This window comes from Pseudonaja textilis, chromosome 16 (assembly GCF_049901715.1).
Source record: "Pseudonaja textilis isolate UNSWEBS1 chromosome 16, rPseTex1.2, whole genome shotgun sequence".
NCBI lineage: Eukaryota > Metazoa > Chordata > Lepidosauria > Squamata > Elapidae > Pseudonaja > Pseudonaja textilis.
Window position 1 is genome coordinate 1,268,859 of NC_142005.1, and position 18,558 is coordinate 1,287,416.

At 45.7% G+C, this 18,558-nt stretch overlaps 1 protein-coding gene across 4 annotated transcripts in view; it reads right to left on the minus strand.

Annotated features, from left to right (window-relative positions):
- MAP4K2 (mitogen-activated protein kinase kinase kinase kinase 2) overlaps positions 1-18,558 on the minus strand; it is a 55,065-nt gene that overhangs the window by 34,775 nt on the left and 1,732 nt on the right. For all 4 annotated transcript variants that reach the window (XM_087913769.1, XM_087913768.1, XM_087913767.1 and 1 more), the window contains exons 2-5: positions 8,230-8,287; positions 6,163-6,253; positions 4,461-4,525; positions 1,169-1,224 (exon numbers count right to left, since the gene is read on the minus strand). In XM_087913769.1, the coding sequence (XP_087769895.1) occupies positions 1,169-1,224; positions 4,461-4,525; positions 6,163-6,253; positions 8,230-8,287 (270 nt within the window). The remainder of the gene's footprint in view (positions 1-1,168; positions 1,225-4,460; positions 4,526-6,162; positions 6,254-8,229; positions 8,288-18,558) is intronic.

Consider the following 18,558-nt stretch of genomic DNA (forward strand, 5'->3'; position numbering starts at 1 on the left):
GAGGAAGGAGGAAAAAAAGGAGAGATAAACTGAAGTTGGTAGAATTATTTATGGCATGGAGAAACAGATATATATATATATATTTCTCTCTTTACCACAAGACAAATAAAACTACTGTAAGATTCAAACAAAAGAAAAAAAATTCTACATATAGTCCTCAACTTATGACCACAATGGAGCCCAAACTTTCTCTTGCTAAGTGAGATACCTGTTCAGTGGGTTTTTCCACATTTTTTGCCACACTTGTTAAATCAATCACTGCAGTTGTTAAGTTAGTAACATGGTTGTTAAGTGAATCTTGGCTCCCCCATTGAGTTTGTTGGTCAGAAGGTCGCAAAAGTGGACCCTGGGACACTGCAACCGTCATAAATATGCATCAGTTGCTGAGTGTCTGAATTTTGAAAACTTGACTGTGGGGAATGCTTCAATGGTCGTAAGTTTGAGGACCAGACATAAGTCCCTTTTTTCAGTGCCGTTGCAACTTCAGTCAACACTAAAAAAATGGTCGTAAGTAGGAACTATTTGTATCACGTTTCTCTCCGTTTATATATTTTTTCCAAACCAGAAATCTTTAAGCTTGGCAAGTTTAATTCTTGTGGACTTCAACTCCCAGAATTCCCCAGCCAGCATGTATAGAAGGGGTGGAAAACCATTTCCAAATGACTGCCCAGCAAATTATCATTATAGTGGAATTATAGGTAGTGCTCGACTTACGACCACAAGGGAGCCCTATATTTCTGTTGCTGAGCAAGGCAGTTGTTAAATGAGGAGAGCCCCGTTTTATGATCTTGCCTGCCATATTGGTGAAGTGAATCCACCGCAGTTGTTAAGTTAGCGTCAAGGGCTGTTAAGTGAAGCCCGGCTTCCACAATGACTCTGTTTGTGAGAAGGTCACAAAAGGGGATCATGTGATCCCAGGACACAGAAATAATCACAAATATGAAACGGCCGCCAAACGGCCAAATTTTGATCATGTGACCGTGGGGATGTTGCAAACGGTCGTAACTGTGAAAAATGGCCATAAGTCACTTTTTTCAATGCTGTTGTAACTTCAATCCCGAAACAAATGCTCGTAAGGCAAGGATTACTGCCTGTATATCAGTCCTGGAACCCACTATATTTTGCTTTTCCCGGCAGGAAGAGTGACCCCCATCACCTGTACACTTACCTGGAGGGTTTCTCTGCAGACATAGGCAATCTGTTTTTCAGATAGAGGCCCAGTACCTGAAAAAAAGAGAAAACTGAATTATCTTAGCACACAGAACTTATGTCATGCCCCTGTCGGAGTCTGAATCTGAGGCGGAAGACAAACAGCTGACAGGGAGTGGGAGTATCATTGGCTGTGGAGGAAACTGGAGAAGAGCGAAGTCCGGCGGGGCAGAGCAGGGAAGAGGTAGAACAAGGGAGAGGGAGTTCAGAGGAAGACCCAGGCCCACCCTCCTCTCCATCCTAGGGTACGCAGGGAGGAACGGAGAAGGGAGCAACATGGGTTGCATGGTTTATGGGGGAGGAAAGGGCACTGATTCCCTTCATTAGCCACAGCTGGGAAGGGACTTTAAAAGAGAAGCAAGCTGAGTGTGGCAGCTTCTGGGAGAGCAAACGTGAGTTTATCTTGTGTTGACTTTGCTTATTTATGTTCCTGGCATCTTCCAACTGTGTTTAATTACTGCCGTTCCTTCACGTCTGGAATTCTTGCTCTGCCCTGCCGAACTAATTACCTCATTTGCCTTGATTGGACTTTTAGTTACAGTTTTTGTTGACCACGTTTTGGCCTTGATTTCCTGCAGCCAAAGGCTGTTCCTGGGAGAGTTTTTCTCCAGCCAGAAGGTAACCAGGACCTTGGGGGCAAAGTTGGAGCTAATAAAGGGACTCTTATTGATTATCTGACTGGGTTGCCTTTGTGCCATGCCCCCTTTGGGTCATCAAAACTTAGAAGAACAGAGATGGAAGAGACCTTGGAGGTCTTCTAGTCCAACCCCCTGCTCAAGCAGGAGACCCCTACACCATTTCAGACAAATGGTTGTCCAGTCTCTTTTTGAAAGCCTCTGGTGATGGAGCACCCACAACTTCTGGTGGAAAGTTATTCTATATTAATTGCTCTCACCATTCATTAGGAAAGTTCTCCTCAGTTCTAGGTTGCTTCTCTCCTTGATTAGTTTCCATCAGTTGCTTCTTGTCTTGGCTTTCAGTACTTTGGAAAAAAGTTTAACCCCCTCATCTTTATAGGAGCCCCTCAAATGTTTTAAGACTCTTAGTCCTTCTTTGCATTAAACTAGAGTAGACATATCCAATTCCTGCAAGAGTTCTTTGTATGTTTTAGCCTTCAGTCCCCTAATCATCTTTGTTGTTCTTCTCTGCATTTTTTCCAGAATCTCAATATCTTTTTTATATTGGGGTGAGCACAGGGGTGGGATTCTACCAGTTCACACCTATTCGCTAGAACCGGTTGTTAACATTCTAAGCAGTTCGGAGAACCGGTTGTTATAAGAAATTACTGGGCTAATCCTGTAAGGAAGGCAGGAAGGAAACATTCTGGTGTTGCTTACAGAAACTACCTCTCTGTTAACCCTTAGTACATTCGTGGTAGGACTAGACTTCCTGTCTCTGGAACCTCTCTGGAGTTTTTTTCCCCTCCTTTGCTGGTACTTTGCTTGTGTGGAGTGACCATTCCAAGTTACAATGGCACTGAAAAAAGTGACTTATGACCATTTTTCACACTTACGACTGTTGTAGCATCCCCACAGTCACGAGAGGCTAGGCGAGGGGATGCGTGCCTCGATGTGAGTGATGTTGAGTTGGCCACGCCCATCCAATAACATGACCACCAAGCCACGTCCATCCAGTCACATGACCACCAAGCCACACTCCCCAACTAAGCCACGCCCACAGAACCACTTGTTAAACATTTGAATCCCACCCCTGGGGGAGCCAAACTGGATACAGTACTCCAAGTGTGGCCTTACCAAGGCATTATAAAGTGGTACCAACACTTCATGTGATCCTAATTTCACCCCTTTATTAATAACTATTAATCTTGAGTTTCAGCATCTGCTGGCCACTCACCGCCCCAAATCCTGCAAGGGTGGAATCCACCAAAAGCAAATTTGCAACTTTCCATTTTGTTGGGATTAAATTGCACATGATAACATTTTGTTGAGTTTTCCAAAGAATTTTCCCTAAACTTCCCCCCATGGAAACAAAGGGGGCATTAATTCATAGAGGGAGGGCCCATATTAATCACCTTTAATCCACTTTAATCCCTTTAATACGGAGCAGTCAAACTGGCCCTTTGGTCTAAATTCTACATGGGGTCAAAAACTGTTTCGCTCTCCATCACGCAGCCATCACTTCCTTTTCTAACTTTTCCCCCCAGCTGCAAATTGAACCCTCTCCTGGCACCCAAGGCACATGAGAGCAAAAAAGGGAAGTCAAATTTTCCAAAAGGGAAGTAGCCAAGGCTGGATCATCAACAGGTTTGTTTCTGTGAGTTGTGTGTGTGGGTGGGTGGGGGGGGGGGAGGGAGAAAGGGAAATAGATGGCCAAGCCAAAGGATTTAATCTCCCATTTGCAATTTTTTCTTTTCTTTCAGTTGTGGTCCCAATTCTCAGAGGCTACCTGGACATATCACGTCTATAGAATCCTGCATCCAGTTTCGGTCCCCACATTACAAAAAAAGATGTTGAGACTTTGGAAAAAGTGCAAGGAAGAGCAAACTAAGATGATTAAAGGCCTGGAGCATAAAACATGAGAAGAACAGTTGCAGGAATTGGGTTTGGCCAGTCTAGAGAAAAGAAGGACTAGGGGAAGATAGGTTAGCAGTCTTCCAGTATTTGAGGGGCTGCCACAAGGAGGAGGGGGTCAAATTATTCTCCAGAACACCAGAGAAACAATGGATGGAAACTAATTCAGGAGAGGAGCAACCTGGAATTAAGGAAAAATTCCCTAACAGTGAGAACAATTAATCAGCTTGCCTTCAGAAGTCCTTGGATTTCTTGCTTTCTAGCTAATCTAAAAGCAGAGCCGAACCTTCCTTAGGACTGAAGCTTTTCAGTGCAGACTCAGGTAGCCGATTGCAGATAGATAGATCTCTAAGTGAATCTGAGATTCTGTGGGCAACTCAATCTGCCTGCCTGCTTTGCCTGCTTTGGGGTAAAAGTTGCTCTTTTTTATTAAAAACAAATCAATGTTTATATAAATATTTATAATATTTACATACAAGCCATGCCCATCCAGTCACATGACCACCAAGCCACACCCACAGAATTGGTTGTTAAGAAATTTGAATCACACCCCTGGTTGCCTCCTGCAAATTATGCTGGAATGTAGGCTGATCCCAGGAATGTAAGCTGCCACGCCATCTCCACCATCTCTTACTATAATGTGTATAATCCACTTAGAAAGGGAACCTAAAAGGACAGCAAACAATACTTCCTTCCGTCTTCCAACAGGCAGAAACTCACTGTGGTAGATCTCCTGCAAGGACCCTCCTCCACAATATTCCATGCAAATCCACAGTCGATCATTCCTAAAATCCAGAAATAAAAAGGAAATTTGTATCAGAGAACTGGAGATATACACATACATAATTATTTGGGACAGCAAGAGCTTGGCTGGTTGGGTGAGATGCGATCCCCAATTCAATGTCTCTCAATATCGGTGGCTTGAAGAAGGTTGGACTTCAACTCCCAGAATTCCCACAGTGAAAGGCAGCTTGTCAGGCAGGCACTTCTGACGCAAACCAGGTTTGCATGATGGATTAACCCAGGGTTTGTTGAATGAAACCTGATTGGTTAAGGACACTTCTTTCTCAACCTTTTCCATTTGAAGATGGGTGGACTTCAACTCCCAGAATTCCCCAGCCAGCATGGGAGTTGAAGTAAACTCATCTTAAAATATGCTGACTGGGTAATTCTGGGAGTTGAAGTCCATCCATCGTAAAGCGTGCTTGTTGGGTAATTCTGGGAGTTGAAGTCCACCCATTGTAAAGCGTGCTTGTTGGGTAATTCTGGGAGTTGACGTCCACCCCTCTTAAAGCATCCTGGCTGGGATTCTTGGAAGTCCACACCTCTTAATAGTGCCTGTCACACAGATGCGCAGGGGGCAGAGGAGAGGAGAGCAGGGGAAATCTATGGGCCGGTCCTTGGGACGGAAGAGCCACTGCTGCTAGCAAAGCCCCACCATAGTTCTGGGGATAAAAAACAGGGGGCAGAGATGAATAGATGTGGCAGACAACAATTTATCTCCCGGCCGGATAGACTAGTTAGCCTGCGATGAAAAATAAACTTTTTGCTGTGGCTGCTGGTGCTCCTAATAAAGGAATCATTGATTTCACTGCAGAGAGTTTGTCGTGTTCGGGGCAGAACAGGTTGCCTCTGAATATGTAGGGAGCGGAGTTACATTTCACCGTGTCTAAGATTTGGGACTGGAAAAAGAGGCCTTTGGGGGTTAGAGAATGAAGGGCTGGATTGGGGCCTTCCCATCTGTTAGTGCAGTGGTCACCAACCAGTAGGCCGGGGACCACTGGTGGTCTGCAGAGAAATGTACCCCCAAAGCAATTAATCCAGGCTGCATGGGAACACAAGGCCCACACAGCCCGCCCACCCACTGGCCCCCATCCTTCGGCTGAGCACAAACCTTACCTTAAGAAGAGCCACGCAAGCTGGAACTGGAAGGTAAGACCAACGGCGGGGAAGGGAAATTCGCCCCGGGGTGGCTTGCTGATGTTGGTAGGAAAGTCAGTCCCATATCCCAGTCCCATATTCCTGCAGTAGTCACAAGACCGGCCTTTTGGTCATCCCGGAGCAGCTCCTCCAGTCCATGGCAGGCCGGTGCACCCGGGTGGAGGAACAGCTGCTCCGGGGTGACCAAAGGACCAGTCCTGCGACTACTCCAGCTCTGGAATATGGGACTGACATTCCCACCAACATCAGCAAACCACCATCATCAAAATTCATATTAGTGGTCCGCAGGATTCAAAATTCTGAGATCGGTGGTCCCTGCGGTCCAAAAGGTTGGCGACCCCCGGGTTAGTGTATTATATCGTGCTCAACTTGCTACCCGATAATTTGATAAAGCTGAGAACAGGGGCTCCCCGGAGGCTTAAGCAAGTCTACCGCTTCCAAGTTCCCATTGTGTTTTACTCCACAGGACGGAATTCTCTACCTGAGGTAGCTTCCAAAATACATCACAACGTTGTGATGGCGACAATCCCTGAGGGTGGTGATTTCTTGCTGAATCGATCCGATGTCATCCCCTAAGATGGAGAACCTGTGTCAGTCTCTAAGAAGACCTTCCTTCGACAATGGCTGACACCCCTCCCCCCCCATTTCTTTTTAACAGCCCCTCAAATATTGAAAACACTGCTATCACGTCGCCCCCTAGTCCTTCTCTTCAGTAGGCTAAACATATTCAATTAGAACATAGAACAGTAGGGGTGGAAGGGACCTTGAGGTCTTCTAGTCTAACCCCCTGCTGAAGCAGGAAACCCTATATATCAATGGTGGCTAACCTTTTTGGGCTCTTGTGCCAAAAATTGTGCGTGCGCTTGCACATTCGCGCTCGCGTGCCAGTACCCAGAAGGCAATGTGCCCCCCCCCCCCCATGTCCCATACGCATGCGTGGGCAACCCCCCCCCACTGCCCCCTTATCTGCACTGAGCCTCACAGCTGATCTTCGGTCGGTTTGAGGCCTTTTTCCGCCTCCCAAAGGCTTGAGGAAGGCTTCCGCAGGCTTTGTAGGCTGAAAACTAGGCCCGTTTCATACTTCCTGTTTTTCCAAAAATACCAGAAGTGACACAGTGGGGCTAGTTTTCGGCCTACAAAGCTTGCAGAAGCCTGCAGAAGCCTTCCTCAAGCCTTTGGGAGGCCGAAAAAGGCCTCAAACCAGCCGAAAATCAGCTGTGAGACCCACACATGCGCAGTGAGATAAGTTTGCCTGTAGCTCGCATGCTGGCACAAATGGCTCTGCGTGCGCCATCACAGCTATATATCATTCCAGTCAAACGGTTGTGCAAACTCTTCTTAAAAGCCTCCAGGGATGGAACACACCAAACTTCTGGTGGCAAGTCGTTCCACGGGTTAATTGATCTCACTGTCAAGAAATTTCTCCTTAGTTCTAGGTTGCTTCTCTCCTTGGTTGGTTTCCAGCCATTGTTTCTTGTCCTGCCTTCAGGTGTTTTGGGGAATAGGTTGAGCCCCTTGTCTTTATGGCAGCCCCTCAAATATTGGAAAACGGCCATCCTGTCACCTCTAATCCTTCCCTTTGTTAGAGTAGTGACTAGTCTATTTCAATTTCATTGTACACACATGCATTGGCCATAAATGTTTAATTGATTGATTTGATTGATTGACTGTTCATACCCAGTTAGAACACGGAATGTAGAATAATTGGGATGGAAATATGAGAACTGGTCATAAGTCACTTTCTTTCGGCATCGTTGTAACTTTGAACAGTCACTCAACAAGTGATTGTAAATCAAGGACTACCTATATTATCTTTGCAGGTTGGGCAAACTGAAGGGTAACATTAAGCCAGAATATGGTTGGTGGGTTTAGTATTTCTCAGTGTTAGCTGAGGAATTGTGGGGGATGAAGTCCACTCATCTTCCAGTTGGCCCCTGGAAGATTGCACCCAGTTTTGGTCACCACATTGCAAAAAAAAAAATGAGATTTTGGAAAACGTGCAGAGAACAGCAGCAAAGATGATTAGGGGACTGGAGGTTAAAGCATACGAAGAACGGTTGTAGGAATTGGGTATGACTAGGCATGATAGCAGTCTTTCAGGATTTGAGGGGCTGCCAGAAAGAAGAGGGGGGTCAACCTATTTTCCAAAGCACCTGAAGGCAGGAAAAGAGCAACGGATGGAAACTAATCCAGGAGAGAGGCAACCTAAAAAATTAAGGAGAAATTTCCTGACAGTGTGAACAATTAATCGATGGAACGGCGTCCATTCAGGAGTTGTGTGTGCTCCAACACCAGAAGTTTTTGAGAAGAGATTGGATAGTCACTTGTCAAGAATGGTAATAAGATCTCCTGCTCGAGCAGGGGTTGGACTAGAAGACCTCCATGGTCCCTTTCCGTTCCATTCTGATTCTGAGAAGCAGGCCTACCAATAGAGTAGCAACCTTTTATTTCCTGAGCTGGCCTATCTTGAAATTGGCTAAAATTGGAGTGGTAACCACTAAGAAGTCACCGACTTTTTGGAACATAAAATGTCAGAATTGCCGCCTACCTGGGTCAATTTTCACAATTTTGATGGCTGCCAGCTCTCCAGTTTCGGTATCTCGGCCCTGTGGAGAGAACCAGAGTGATCAGGAAAGGAACAGGTCATTCAGGAAAAGCTTCTATGCACTGCTTTTCTGTGGGAGAAGAGATTTGGTGAAATTCTTCTGCTCCAACTTTTCCACGCTCCTGCCATATCCTCTTTGGCTTAAGAAACGGAGGTGACCACGGCCCCGTAAAGTCGGTCACAACGAGTGGGGGAAAACCCACAGGGACAGCTTTACTTTACACCTTACCATATGCTCTGCTACCACTGTTCCACCCTGAGTAACACGGTAGTTATCCCAAATAATTTTCTTCCTGTAAAGGATGAGGCCAGTCTCTGAACCCCCTGGAAAGTAAGTCAGTCGTTCATTCATTCATTCATTCATTCATTCATTCATTCAACCTGTCTTAGCCATGAAAACCAACTGGGTGACTTTTGGCCAATCACCAGGAGACGGCGAATTCTAGTCCCGCCGTAGACATGAAAGCTGGCTAAGTGACTTTTGGCCAATCATCAGGAGATGGTGAATTCTAGTCCTGCCTTAGGCATGAAAGCTGGCTGGGTGACTTTGGACTGATCACCAGGAGACAGTGAATTTTAGTCCTACCTTAGGCATGAAAACCAAGTGGGTGACTTTGGGCCAATCACCAGGAGACGGTGAGTTCTAGTCCTGCCTTAGGCATGAAAACCAGCTGGGTGACTTTGGGCCAATCACCAGGAGACGGTTCTAGAGGCATGAAACCAGCTGGGTGACTTTGGGCCAATCACCAGAGACGGCGAGTTCTAGTTCTGCCTTAGGCATGAAACCAGCTGGGTGACTTTGGGCCAATCACCAGGAGCGGTGAGTTCTAGTCCTGCCTTAGGCATGCAAACCAGCTGGGTGACTTTGGGCCAGTCACCAGGAGACAGCGAGTTCTAGTCCTGCCTTAGGCATGAAAGCTGGCTGGGTGATTTTGAGCCAGCCATATTCTCTTTCACACGGGGCTGTGGCTGTGGGGAAACTAGGAGGAGAAAGGAATGCTGGGTATGTTCTCCACCCTACGTTATTTGTAATAAAATGTGGGTTGCAAATCAATGCATTCATCCATTCATTCCTTGCAAACAATCCCCCAGGATCTCACCGATGTTACAAGAATGCAAATATTAAAACATCCACAGGTCCAAGTATGATTCAGAAAAAAATAAACAATGCAAAGTGGGCATTGGATCCCAAACAGAAAACAGTATGTAGGAATAACCTTGAGATACAGAGGGATCAATAACAAACTTAACACAACCTGTGTACAGGTAGATCCTCGACTTGCAACAGTCCGTTTAGTGGCCGTTCAAAGTTAGAACGGTACTGAAAAAAGCGACTTATGACAGTTCTTCACTCTTATGACCGTTGCTGCATCCCCAGGGAGAACAACATTCAGAGGCTTGGCAACTGACTCATATTTGTGGCAGTTGCAATGTCCTGGGATCATGTGATCCCCTTTTGCAACTGTCTGACAAGCAAAATCGAGCCAAATTCACTTAATGATTGTGTAACTCACTTAACGGCCGCAGCGATTCCCTTAACACCTGTAGCAAGAAAGGCTGTAAAAACCGAAAATCTTTCACCAATGTTTCAGATATTTTGGGCTCCAAAATTTAAACCCTAACTTCCTGTATTGTTTTAAAAAGTCTTCAAAAGTCAGATGGCCACATAAATTCTCTCCAGATACCAGGAGAAAACCTTAGCAGTTGGACACGGGGACGAAGACTTGTGTCATCGGCACCTTACAAGCATATGCCTTGATGATTGTGCAGTCAAAACTCCCAAACTGTCTGTTCCACTGGACAAAATTCACAAGAAATTCCATCCATAGAAACAAGTATTTCTATGTTTACAGAGAGGAAGGGGTGAAGCTATTTTCCAAAGCACCCGAAGGCCAGACAAGGAACAATGGATGGAAACTGAACAAGGAGAGACTCAACCTGGAAATAAGGAGGAATTTTCTGACTGTGAGAACAATCCACCCATGGAACAGAAGTTGCCTTCGGAAGTTGTGGGAGCTTCATCCCTGGAGTCTTTCAAGAAGAGATTGGACTGCCCTCTGTCAGGAATGGTGTAGGGTCTCCTGCTTGGGCGGGGAGTTGGATTAAATGACCTACAACGCCCCTTCCAACTCTGATTATCTGTTATTATTCTGTTATTCAGAAATTGTGGGAGCTTCATCCCTGGAGGCTTTCAAGAAGAAACTGGACTGCCATCAATCAGAAATGGTGTAGGATCTCCTGCTTGGGGGGGTGGGGTGGGGGTTGGACTAGATGACCTCCAAGGTCCCTTCCAACTCTTGTTAATCTGTAACCCCCACAGCCAGGCTCCTTTCCTCTTCAGGTCACAACTAAAAAGGTCACTAGAAATGTCAGTTCGATTATATTAGGCACAAATAAAGGACCTTTCCCTTCATAGAGAGATTACTACAGTATGGATAAATAAATGAATACAGGTAGTCCTCAATTTACAACAGTCCATTTAGTGCAGGGGCCTTCAAACTTGACAGCTTTAAGACTTGTGGACTTCAACTCCCAGAATTCCTCCTCCTCCAGGCATGTTGGCTCAGGAATTCTGGGAGTTGAAGTCCACGAGTCTTAAACTTGCCAAGTTTGAAGACCCTTGTGATAAATAGGTAGACAGGTAGGTAGGTAGGTACAGAGAGAGAGAGAGAGAGAGAGAGAGAGAGAGAGAGAGAGAGAGAGAGAGAGAGAGATGAGATAGATAGATAGATAGATAGATAGATAGATAGATAGATAGATAGATGAAGAGTAGGGCCTTCAAACTTGGCAGCATTAAGACTTGTGGACTTCAACTCCCAGAATTCCTCTTCCTCCAGTCATGTTGCCTTAGGAATTCTGGGATTTGAAGTCCACAAGTCTTAAAGCTGCCAAGTTTGAAGACCTTTGATTAGCGACTGTTCAACTTTGCAATGGCTCTGAGAAAAAGTGAGTTATGACCATTTTCTTTGCACTTACGACCTTTGTAGCATTTCCCTCTGGGATCAAAATTCACGTGCAGCCAAAATTCACTATGGCAGTCAGGTTGCGTTAAGCCATGGTTTGTCAAAAACGCCTACAACACACAAAACGGGCAGCTCCTTTTCTTCAGACCCCCGTTCTGCTTAGCAGTGAGACAACATCCTGCCTTCCTTGCTCCACCAGCTCAACCGCCACCAAGGGTGGGAGGCGCACAGCTGCTTGTCGGATTGCAGAGCATCGGTGTGACGCAACCCGAAGAGGAAGGAGAGCAAAGCCCATGGAAGGGCTTTGCCGTCGGAAATGGAGGTTGCCATTCCTCGACTGGAGGCTTTCAAGACGAGATCGGGCAGCCGCTCGTCTGAAATTGGGTCAACCTATTCTCCAAAGCACCCAGAAGGCAAGACAAGAAGCCAAGGAGGGAAACCAATCCATGGTGGTCCTGTAAAAGACCCCAGGAGTTCTGGTGTAAAATTTGGACATGGCTGGAGGGAATAACAGGTCTAAAAAATTGTTACAAACCAGAGATGTTCTTACGGGGAATAATGGAAGAAAAATTTAGTCAAGCCGATACCTATTTAATTTTACGTGTGATCAAGGGAGCAAGGAAGATATTCACCCAAAATTAAAAAGCAAGTGAAATCCCTAGTGAGGAAGTTACGATTGATAAGATAGTACAATGCACCGAAATGGATAGGTTGACTTTAGAATTGAAGGATCAAGATGAATCAGAATACCATAAAATTTGGAATACGTTTTATTATTGGAAGGGCGTGAAAGGGAGTTCATAAAATTGAAATAAGAACTTAAGGTGAACTAGGGATGAGATGACGGACCTCGTACATGAGAATTAATGAGAAAGATTTAAAAACCACAAAGTCTAAATGTATATGTGTCTATAAATGTATATAAATTGTACACAACTTCTTTATCTTTCTAAATGCAAAATGTATCGACAGAAATGTATGTCAAAGAAGATCACCATGTTCAATGTTTTTAATGTTTTTATATGCAATAAAATTTATTTTAAAAAGGAGAGAAGCAACCTAGAACTAAGGAGAAATTTCCTGAAAGTGAGAACAATTAACCCGAGGAACTGCTTGCCACCAGAAGTTGTGGGTGCATCACTGGAGGATTTGAAGAAGAGACTGTGCAGCGACTTGAAAGAGGGCAGAGAAGAGCAACAAAGATAACATAGTAACACAGTTGGAAGGGACCTTGAGGTCTTCTAGACCAACCTCCTGCTTGAGCAGAGAGCCAAATGGCTACCCAATATCTGCTTGAAAGCCTCCACTGATGGGGTGGGATTCAACCGGTGTTACTACTGGTTTGGTGACCAACCCCGTCGGAGTTGAAAATAGTCACCCTGGCTGCCAGCTGACCAGCCCTAAGCTATTCCTGAATTAAGAATCTCAGGAAATTGCTGAACAATGCCTGCACACAACAGGCATCAGCCAGGATCCAAAGAGAAGCAGCCCACTCCTAATTCGGTTTGGTGTCCAGGAGGTGGGCGAAAAAAAGTCCAGGAAAAGGAGTGGGAAGGCTGTTTTATTCTCTTTTGATATGCAGAAGGGAGGTCAGATCTGTCCCTCCCTATTAGGATCCAAAAGGAGTCACAAACCAGGGTGTGAAGTGTGTGTCTTTCACATCAAAGCAATGTGATGACCCAAAGGGTGTGGCACAAAGGCAACATAGTCAGATAATCAGTAGGAGTCCCTTTATAAGCTCCAACTGTCCTGGTTTCCTTCTGGGCTGGAGAAAAACTCCCAGGAACAGCCTTGGGCGGCAGGGAATCCAGTCCAAAACGTGGTCAACAAAAACTGGAACTATAAGTCCAATCAAGGCAAAATGAGGTCATTAGTCCAACAGGGCAGGAGAAGGAATTCCAGACGTGAAGGAACGGCCGCAATTCAACACGGTTGGGAAGACGCCAGGAACACAGATATGCAAAGTCAACACAAGATAAACTCACGGCTCTCAGCATGCATCTCTTTTAAACTCTCATTCCCAGCTGTGGCTAATGAAGGGAATCAGGGCCCTTTCTTCCCCCGTAAGCCACGCAACTCATGTTGCTCCCTTCTCCGTTCCTCCCTGCATGCCCTAGGATGAAGAGGGGCTGGGCCTGGATCTTCCTCTGAACTCCCTGTCCCTTGCTCTCCCTCTCCCCTGCTCTGCCTAGCCAGACTTTGCCCTTCCCCACTCTCCTCCACAGCCAACAGAGGCACACTCCCACTCCCTGTTGGCTGTTCATCTTTCTCGTGGGATTCAGACTCCGACAGGGGCATGACAAAGGCTCGGCAATTGCTATTCTGGGTCCAGGAGCCTCCTGTGTTAGCTAGTGAGGCTGAGCATCACTAACCATGGTTCGGTTGCTACCGGAGTGTCCCTGTTCTGACCTAGGCTTCACCAAATCATGAAACAAGACTCCTCGTCCCAACAAAACCCCTTTTTATTTGGCTAATGTGAATTTCCTCTCATTCACATCCAACAAAGTCCCGGCAAACAGTCTTTCAAGGGTGAATTTACAACCACAGACCTTATCAGGCTTGGAGAGCTGCCAGGCCGATAGCTTCCAAACGCTGTACAAGGAAATATCTGGCAAGGAGTCTCTGTGAGTCACAAACTCAGATAAACAAATCTTCACACTAATTAAACGAACTAAATGCCTCCTTTAAACACCCCTCCCCTTTTGCTCCTCTTCATTCCCTATGGGAGGGGCCATTCACTGCCATCTGTGCCCTTACTCCTGAGTTGACCTTTGTTCCTCAGCTGTGCCCTTCTTCTGGCAGCTCTGTGCATGCGCACATTGGGAACAGGCTCCAGCCGTTCTTCTGCCCCACTGATCTCCGACTCCGAAGGCAGCTCATAACCGTCGGACAGCCCTGGCCCCATCTCTGCCTCCGACTCAGAGTCCTCATCAGAGCCTTCCTCAGCCTCCAGAACCGGCCCATGTTCCTCCCCAGCCCCCTCACTGTCTGAGTCTGCCGCCAGCTCCACTGGCCACTGGTGGGCCACAACAGTCCCCACCTGGCACTGTCCCCCACCACACTATGATTCTCACAGCATCTCAGCTGGGTTCCCCTTGTGGGGGGGGGGGGGCATGGGGAAGCCCTGTCACACTGTGTCATCCTGGTTAAGAGTCCCAAATACAGGGAGTCCTCAACTTGCAACCATCACCGGGACCAGAATTTCGGTTGTTGAGTGACTCTCGCCTGGTTTTGTGACCATTTATTATTATTTTTGGCCATGGTTGTTAAGCAAATCGCTGCAGTTGTTATTGTACGAATAAAGGAGAATTACTGGTAGATAATTGGTTGTCATGATTGAAATGAGCGGGTCTGTGGTGCTCTCTGAGCATGGCGGTTTTCAGGCAGATGTTTCATGACCCAACTAGGTAATATCATCAATGTTACAAGGGTTTGTGAAGAGGAAGAGGAGGAGGAAGAGGAGAAAGAGGAGGAGGTGGAGGAGGAAGAAGAGGAGGAGGTGGTCCCACTGAACTCAGTAGGTCTTAATTCCAATTAAATCAGCACCAGATTATACTGTAATACAGAGGCCAGATTTTCACTAAACTAGAAGGGTGCAAATCCTGCTCAAGATTGTCGTAAAGGCTAGAATGCAAAATCAAAACAATGGAAAAAAACAGGTACTCCTCGAGTTACGGCCACAATTGAGCCCAGAATTTCTGTTGCTAAGCGAGACCTTTGTTAAGTGAGTTTGGCGGCCATTTTACAACATATTTTTGCCACATCTGTTAAGGGAATCCCTGCCGTTAAGTTAGTTACACGGTTGTTAAGTGAATCTTGGCTTCCTCATGGACTTTTGCTCGTCAGAAGGTCGCAAAAGGGGATCACGTGACCCTGGGACAGTGCGACTGTCATAAATAGGAGTCAGTGGCCAAGCGTCTGAATTTTGATTTTGTGTGTCAACTCATAAAACATTCCTATGCCTGTTTTAGTAGTTGCCATAAAAATAAAAAGGGGGAGGAAGAAAATCTGGAAGAGCAATTGAAAGCGGAAGTATGTTCCAACTCTTATCTGTAAAAATTGTAGCAAAACTACCAGAGCTTTTGCCCTGGGATATATTTAATTGGAGAATGTGATTGATGATACCCAGGCTGTGAGTGTGCTCAATTGGAGAATGTGATTTATGACACACCCAGGGGGGAAGGGGGAAACAGGGTCACAGGGAACTGTAAATTATGCCTGCCAGAGTTGGCTTCATAGAGGGCAGGGCCAGTATGTCGCCTCTAATAAATCCTTTGAAGTTTTTTGAAGTTTGGCTCAAGAATCATGATTTAATTAGGGCTATTGCTGGAATCCTGACAGCATGACCATGGAGAATACTGCAATGATTGTATGAAAAACGGTCCTAAGTCACTTTTTTCAGTGTCGTCGTAACTTCAAATGGTCACTAAATCAATTGAGGTAAGTCAAGGACTACCTGTGCAATAAAATACAGCTTGGGGTGGGGGAAAAAACAATTTTACCAGCAAGACAATAGGGCTGGATTTAAATGCAGAAATGCAGAAGCATCATAAAATAGGATTATCATGATTGTGACTACTGGTATTAATAATGCTAAGGGCACCTCATGGGCTTCTAAGGATGAACACACAACCACATACACACAATTATAAGAAAACAACATACGGAAGCGTCACAACAGCTGTTCCTCCAACTGCCTTCAGTGGGTACAGAATCTGCAAAACGCCCATGCTTTTATAATATTTTTTGTTCTTCCCGCTTTCCCTCTGGCTCCAGAAGGCTAAATCAGATTTACGCAGAGAGGAAAGCATGGATTAAAAAAAAAAAGTATTGAGGACTAGTAACTTGAATGAATCGGTTTAAAGACCGATTATTTTTCCAGATTCCCAGTCAAAGCTCTTCTACCAGCATAAAGATCATGCTGGTTAGACATTTTAAGCAATGGGGGCCCCCAACATAACTGTTAAGATGCCAGTTGCCCAGGATTGTTTTATAGCAGCTTTTAAAATGCGTGGACTTCAACTCCCAGAAGTCCTCAGCCAGACATGCGAAGTGGAGAATTCTGGGAGTTGAAGTCCACACATCTTATAGGTGCTTGCAAAGGTTGGAAAAACACTGTTTTATAGGTTCTGTTTTAATCAAGAGATCCTTTTCGACTCTGGATGTGTGATCTAACGAGCTGGGATGAAGCCAGTTCGATCAACTGGTGTGCCCAAATAAAATAAATATATCACTTGGATGGTGAGATGAACAATGAAGATACACACACACATATATATATCCCTGCCTGGATACATTGCACGAGAATTTACATCAAAACATTGGATCGCTGTTCGTCAACCCTGTTAACTTTAAGATGGCTGGACTTCAACTCCCAGAATTCTCCAGTAAATATACTTTTAAGAGGAGCGGCCTTCCAGCCAGCTGAATTCTGGGAGTTGAAGTCCAGCCATCTTAAGTTAAAAAACAACAGATAATCAGAGTTGGAAGGGACCTTGTAGGTCATCTAGTCCAACCCCCCCCCAAACGGAAGACCATACACCATTTCTGACAGATGGGCAGTCCAGTCTCTTCTTGAAAGTCTCAAGTGATGAAGCTCCCACAACCTCCGAGGGAAACTTCTGTTCCATGGGTTGATTGTTCTCCCTGTCAGAAAGTTTCTCCTCATTTCCTTTGAAAAAACTCATGTGATCCCTTTTTGCGACCATCAGACAAGCAAAGTCGACGGGGGAACCTAGACTCACCTAACAACAGTGTCACTGAGGTAAAAACTGCAGCGGTTCGCTTAACAATGGCTGCAAGAAAGGTGGCAAAATGAGGCAAAATTCACTTCCAGGTATCTCACTTAGCAACGGAAATGTTGGCCTTCCGTTACGGTCATAATACGTCTAGGACCGCCTGTGTTTCGCCATTCAGTATAAAAACAGATCTGTTTCTGGTTTCCATCAGCACAGCTGACCCAATCTGCATCTTTTTAACTGTTCTGTTCTGTCCTTGTTGGTTGTTGCGGCCCTGCCGGTGGCTGACGGAAGTCGGACAGTAGTGAGGAGGTTGGGTAGGAACCTGGGCCGGGCCTGGAGGCTGAGGAGGGCTCGGACGACGGCTCTGCATCAGAGGCAGGGATGGGGCCAGGGCAGGCTGGCAGTCATCAGCTACCTTTGGGCTCGGACAGCAGTGAGGCGGGGGAGACAATTGAGAAAGCGGGGTCAACTCAGGAGTAAGGCCACACCTCAGAGGTGACTGGCCCCTCCCATAGGAGATAAAAGAGGAGCAAATGGGACGTGAGCTTTTGCAGGAAGCAATTAGTTCGTCCGGTCGATTCAAGCTTTGAAAAGTTCTGTTTGTCAACAGAACTTTTGTCAAGTTTGGCCTTGCCCTGCGCCTGGCAATTAGTTCTCTGGCCACGTTCCAAGTGCGATAAGGTGGGTGTCTATAAACGTTCCCCTGAAAGACTTTTTGTGAAGCCTTGCAGGCTGTGAATGAACGTAATTCACAGCCGTGGAAATAAAAGAGGTTGTGCCGGGACTAAGATTGTGTTTTATGCTTTCTAAGGAAGCCTAGATCAGAACATTGGCTCTCTGAGCTTGGTTGCTTTTGTTGCAGACGTTTCATTACCAATCTAGGTAACATCATCAGGGCTAGTAGGGAGTGGCGTTCACTCTCATTCTATATTCTTTTGCTTGCCTTATCAATTTTGGTGAGAATGGTTATTAGATAAAAATCCAATCAATCAATAAATATTCCACTATCAAGGATCTCAAAACATGCCACCCCTCTCCCTGAGCACCAAGAATTCATGCTTTCCATTAAACCACTCAAAATTTCGGGTGGCATATAAACTTAATAAATAATATTACAGTCCTGTGTAACAGGGCTATCAATCTGGACCCCTGGACCCACAGGTGTTTTCAAACTGGCAAGTATTGCCTCGCCCCAGTTCCTATGAAATAGCAAGTAACCTGTGTTAGCGTACTGGTTACCTGTGTTAGTGGTAGTAGGAGACCTGCGTTAGTGTACAACAATACTGTATTTCTCAACATCAGTAACTTTTTAAGGTGCCTGGACTTCAACTCCCAGAATTCAAAGCAAAGCTGGCTGGGGGAATTCTGGGAGTTGAAGTCCAGGCACCTTCAAGCGGCTGAGGTTGAGAAATTGTGGCCTGCAGTGTCAAAAAAAAAACCCCACTAGAAATCAGATAAGCTTTCAGCAAAGTAATTCCTGTTTAGTAGCTTGCCCCCAGGACTCCAACGTTTCAGGAGGACCCCAAACAAAGGGCGAGAAACGGATGATGGGTCCAAAAATATTGCCA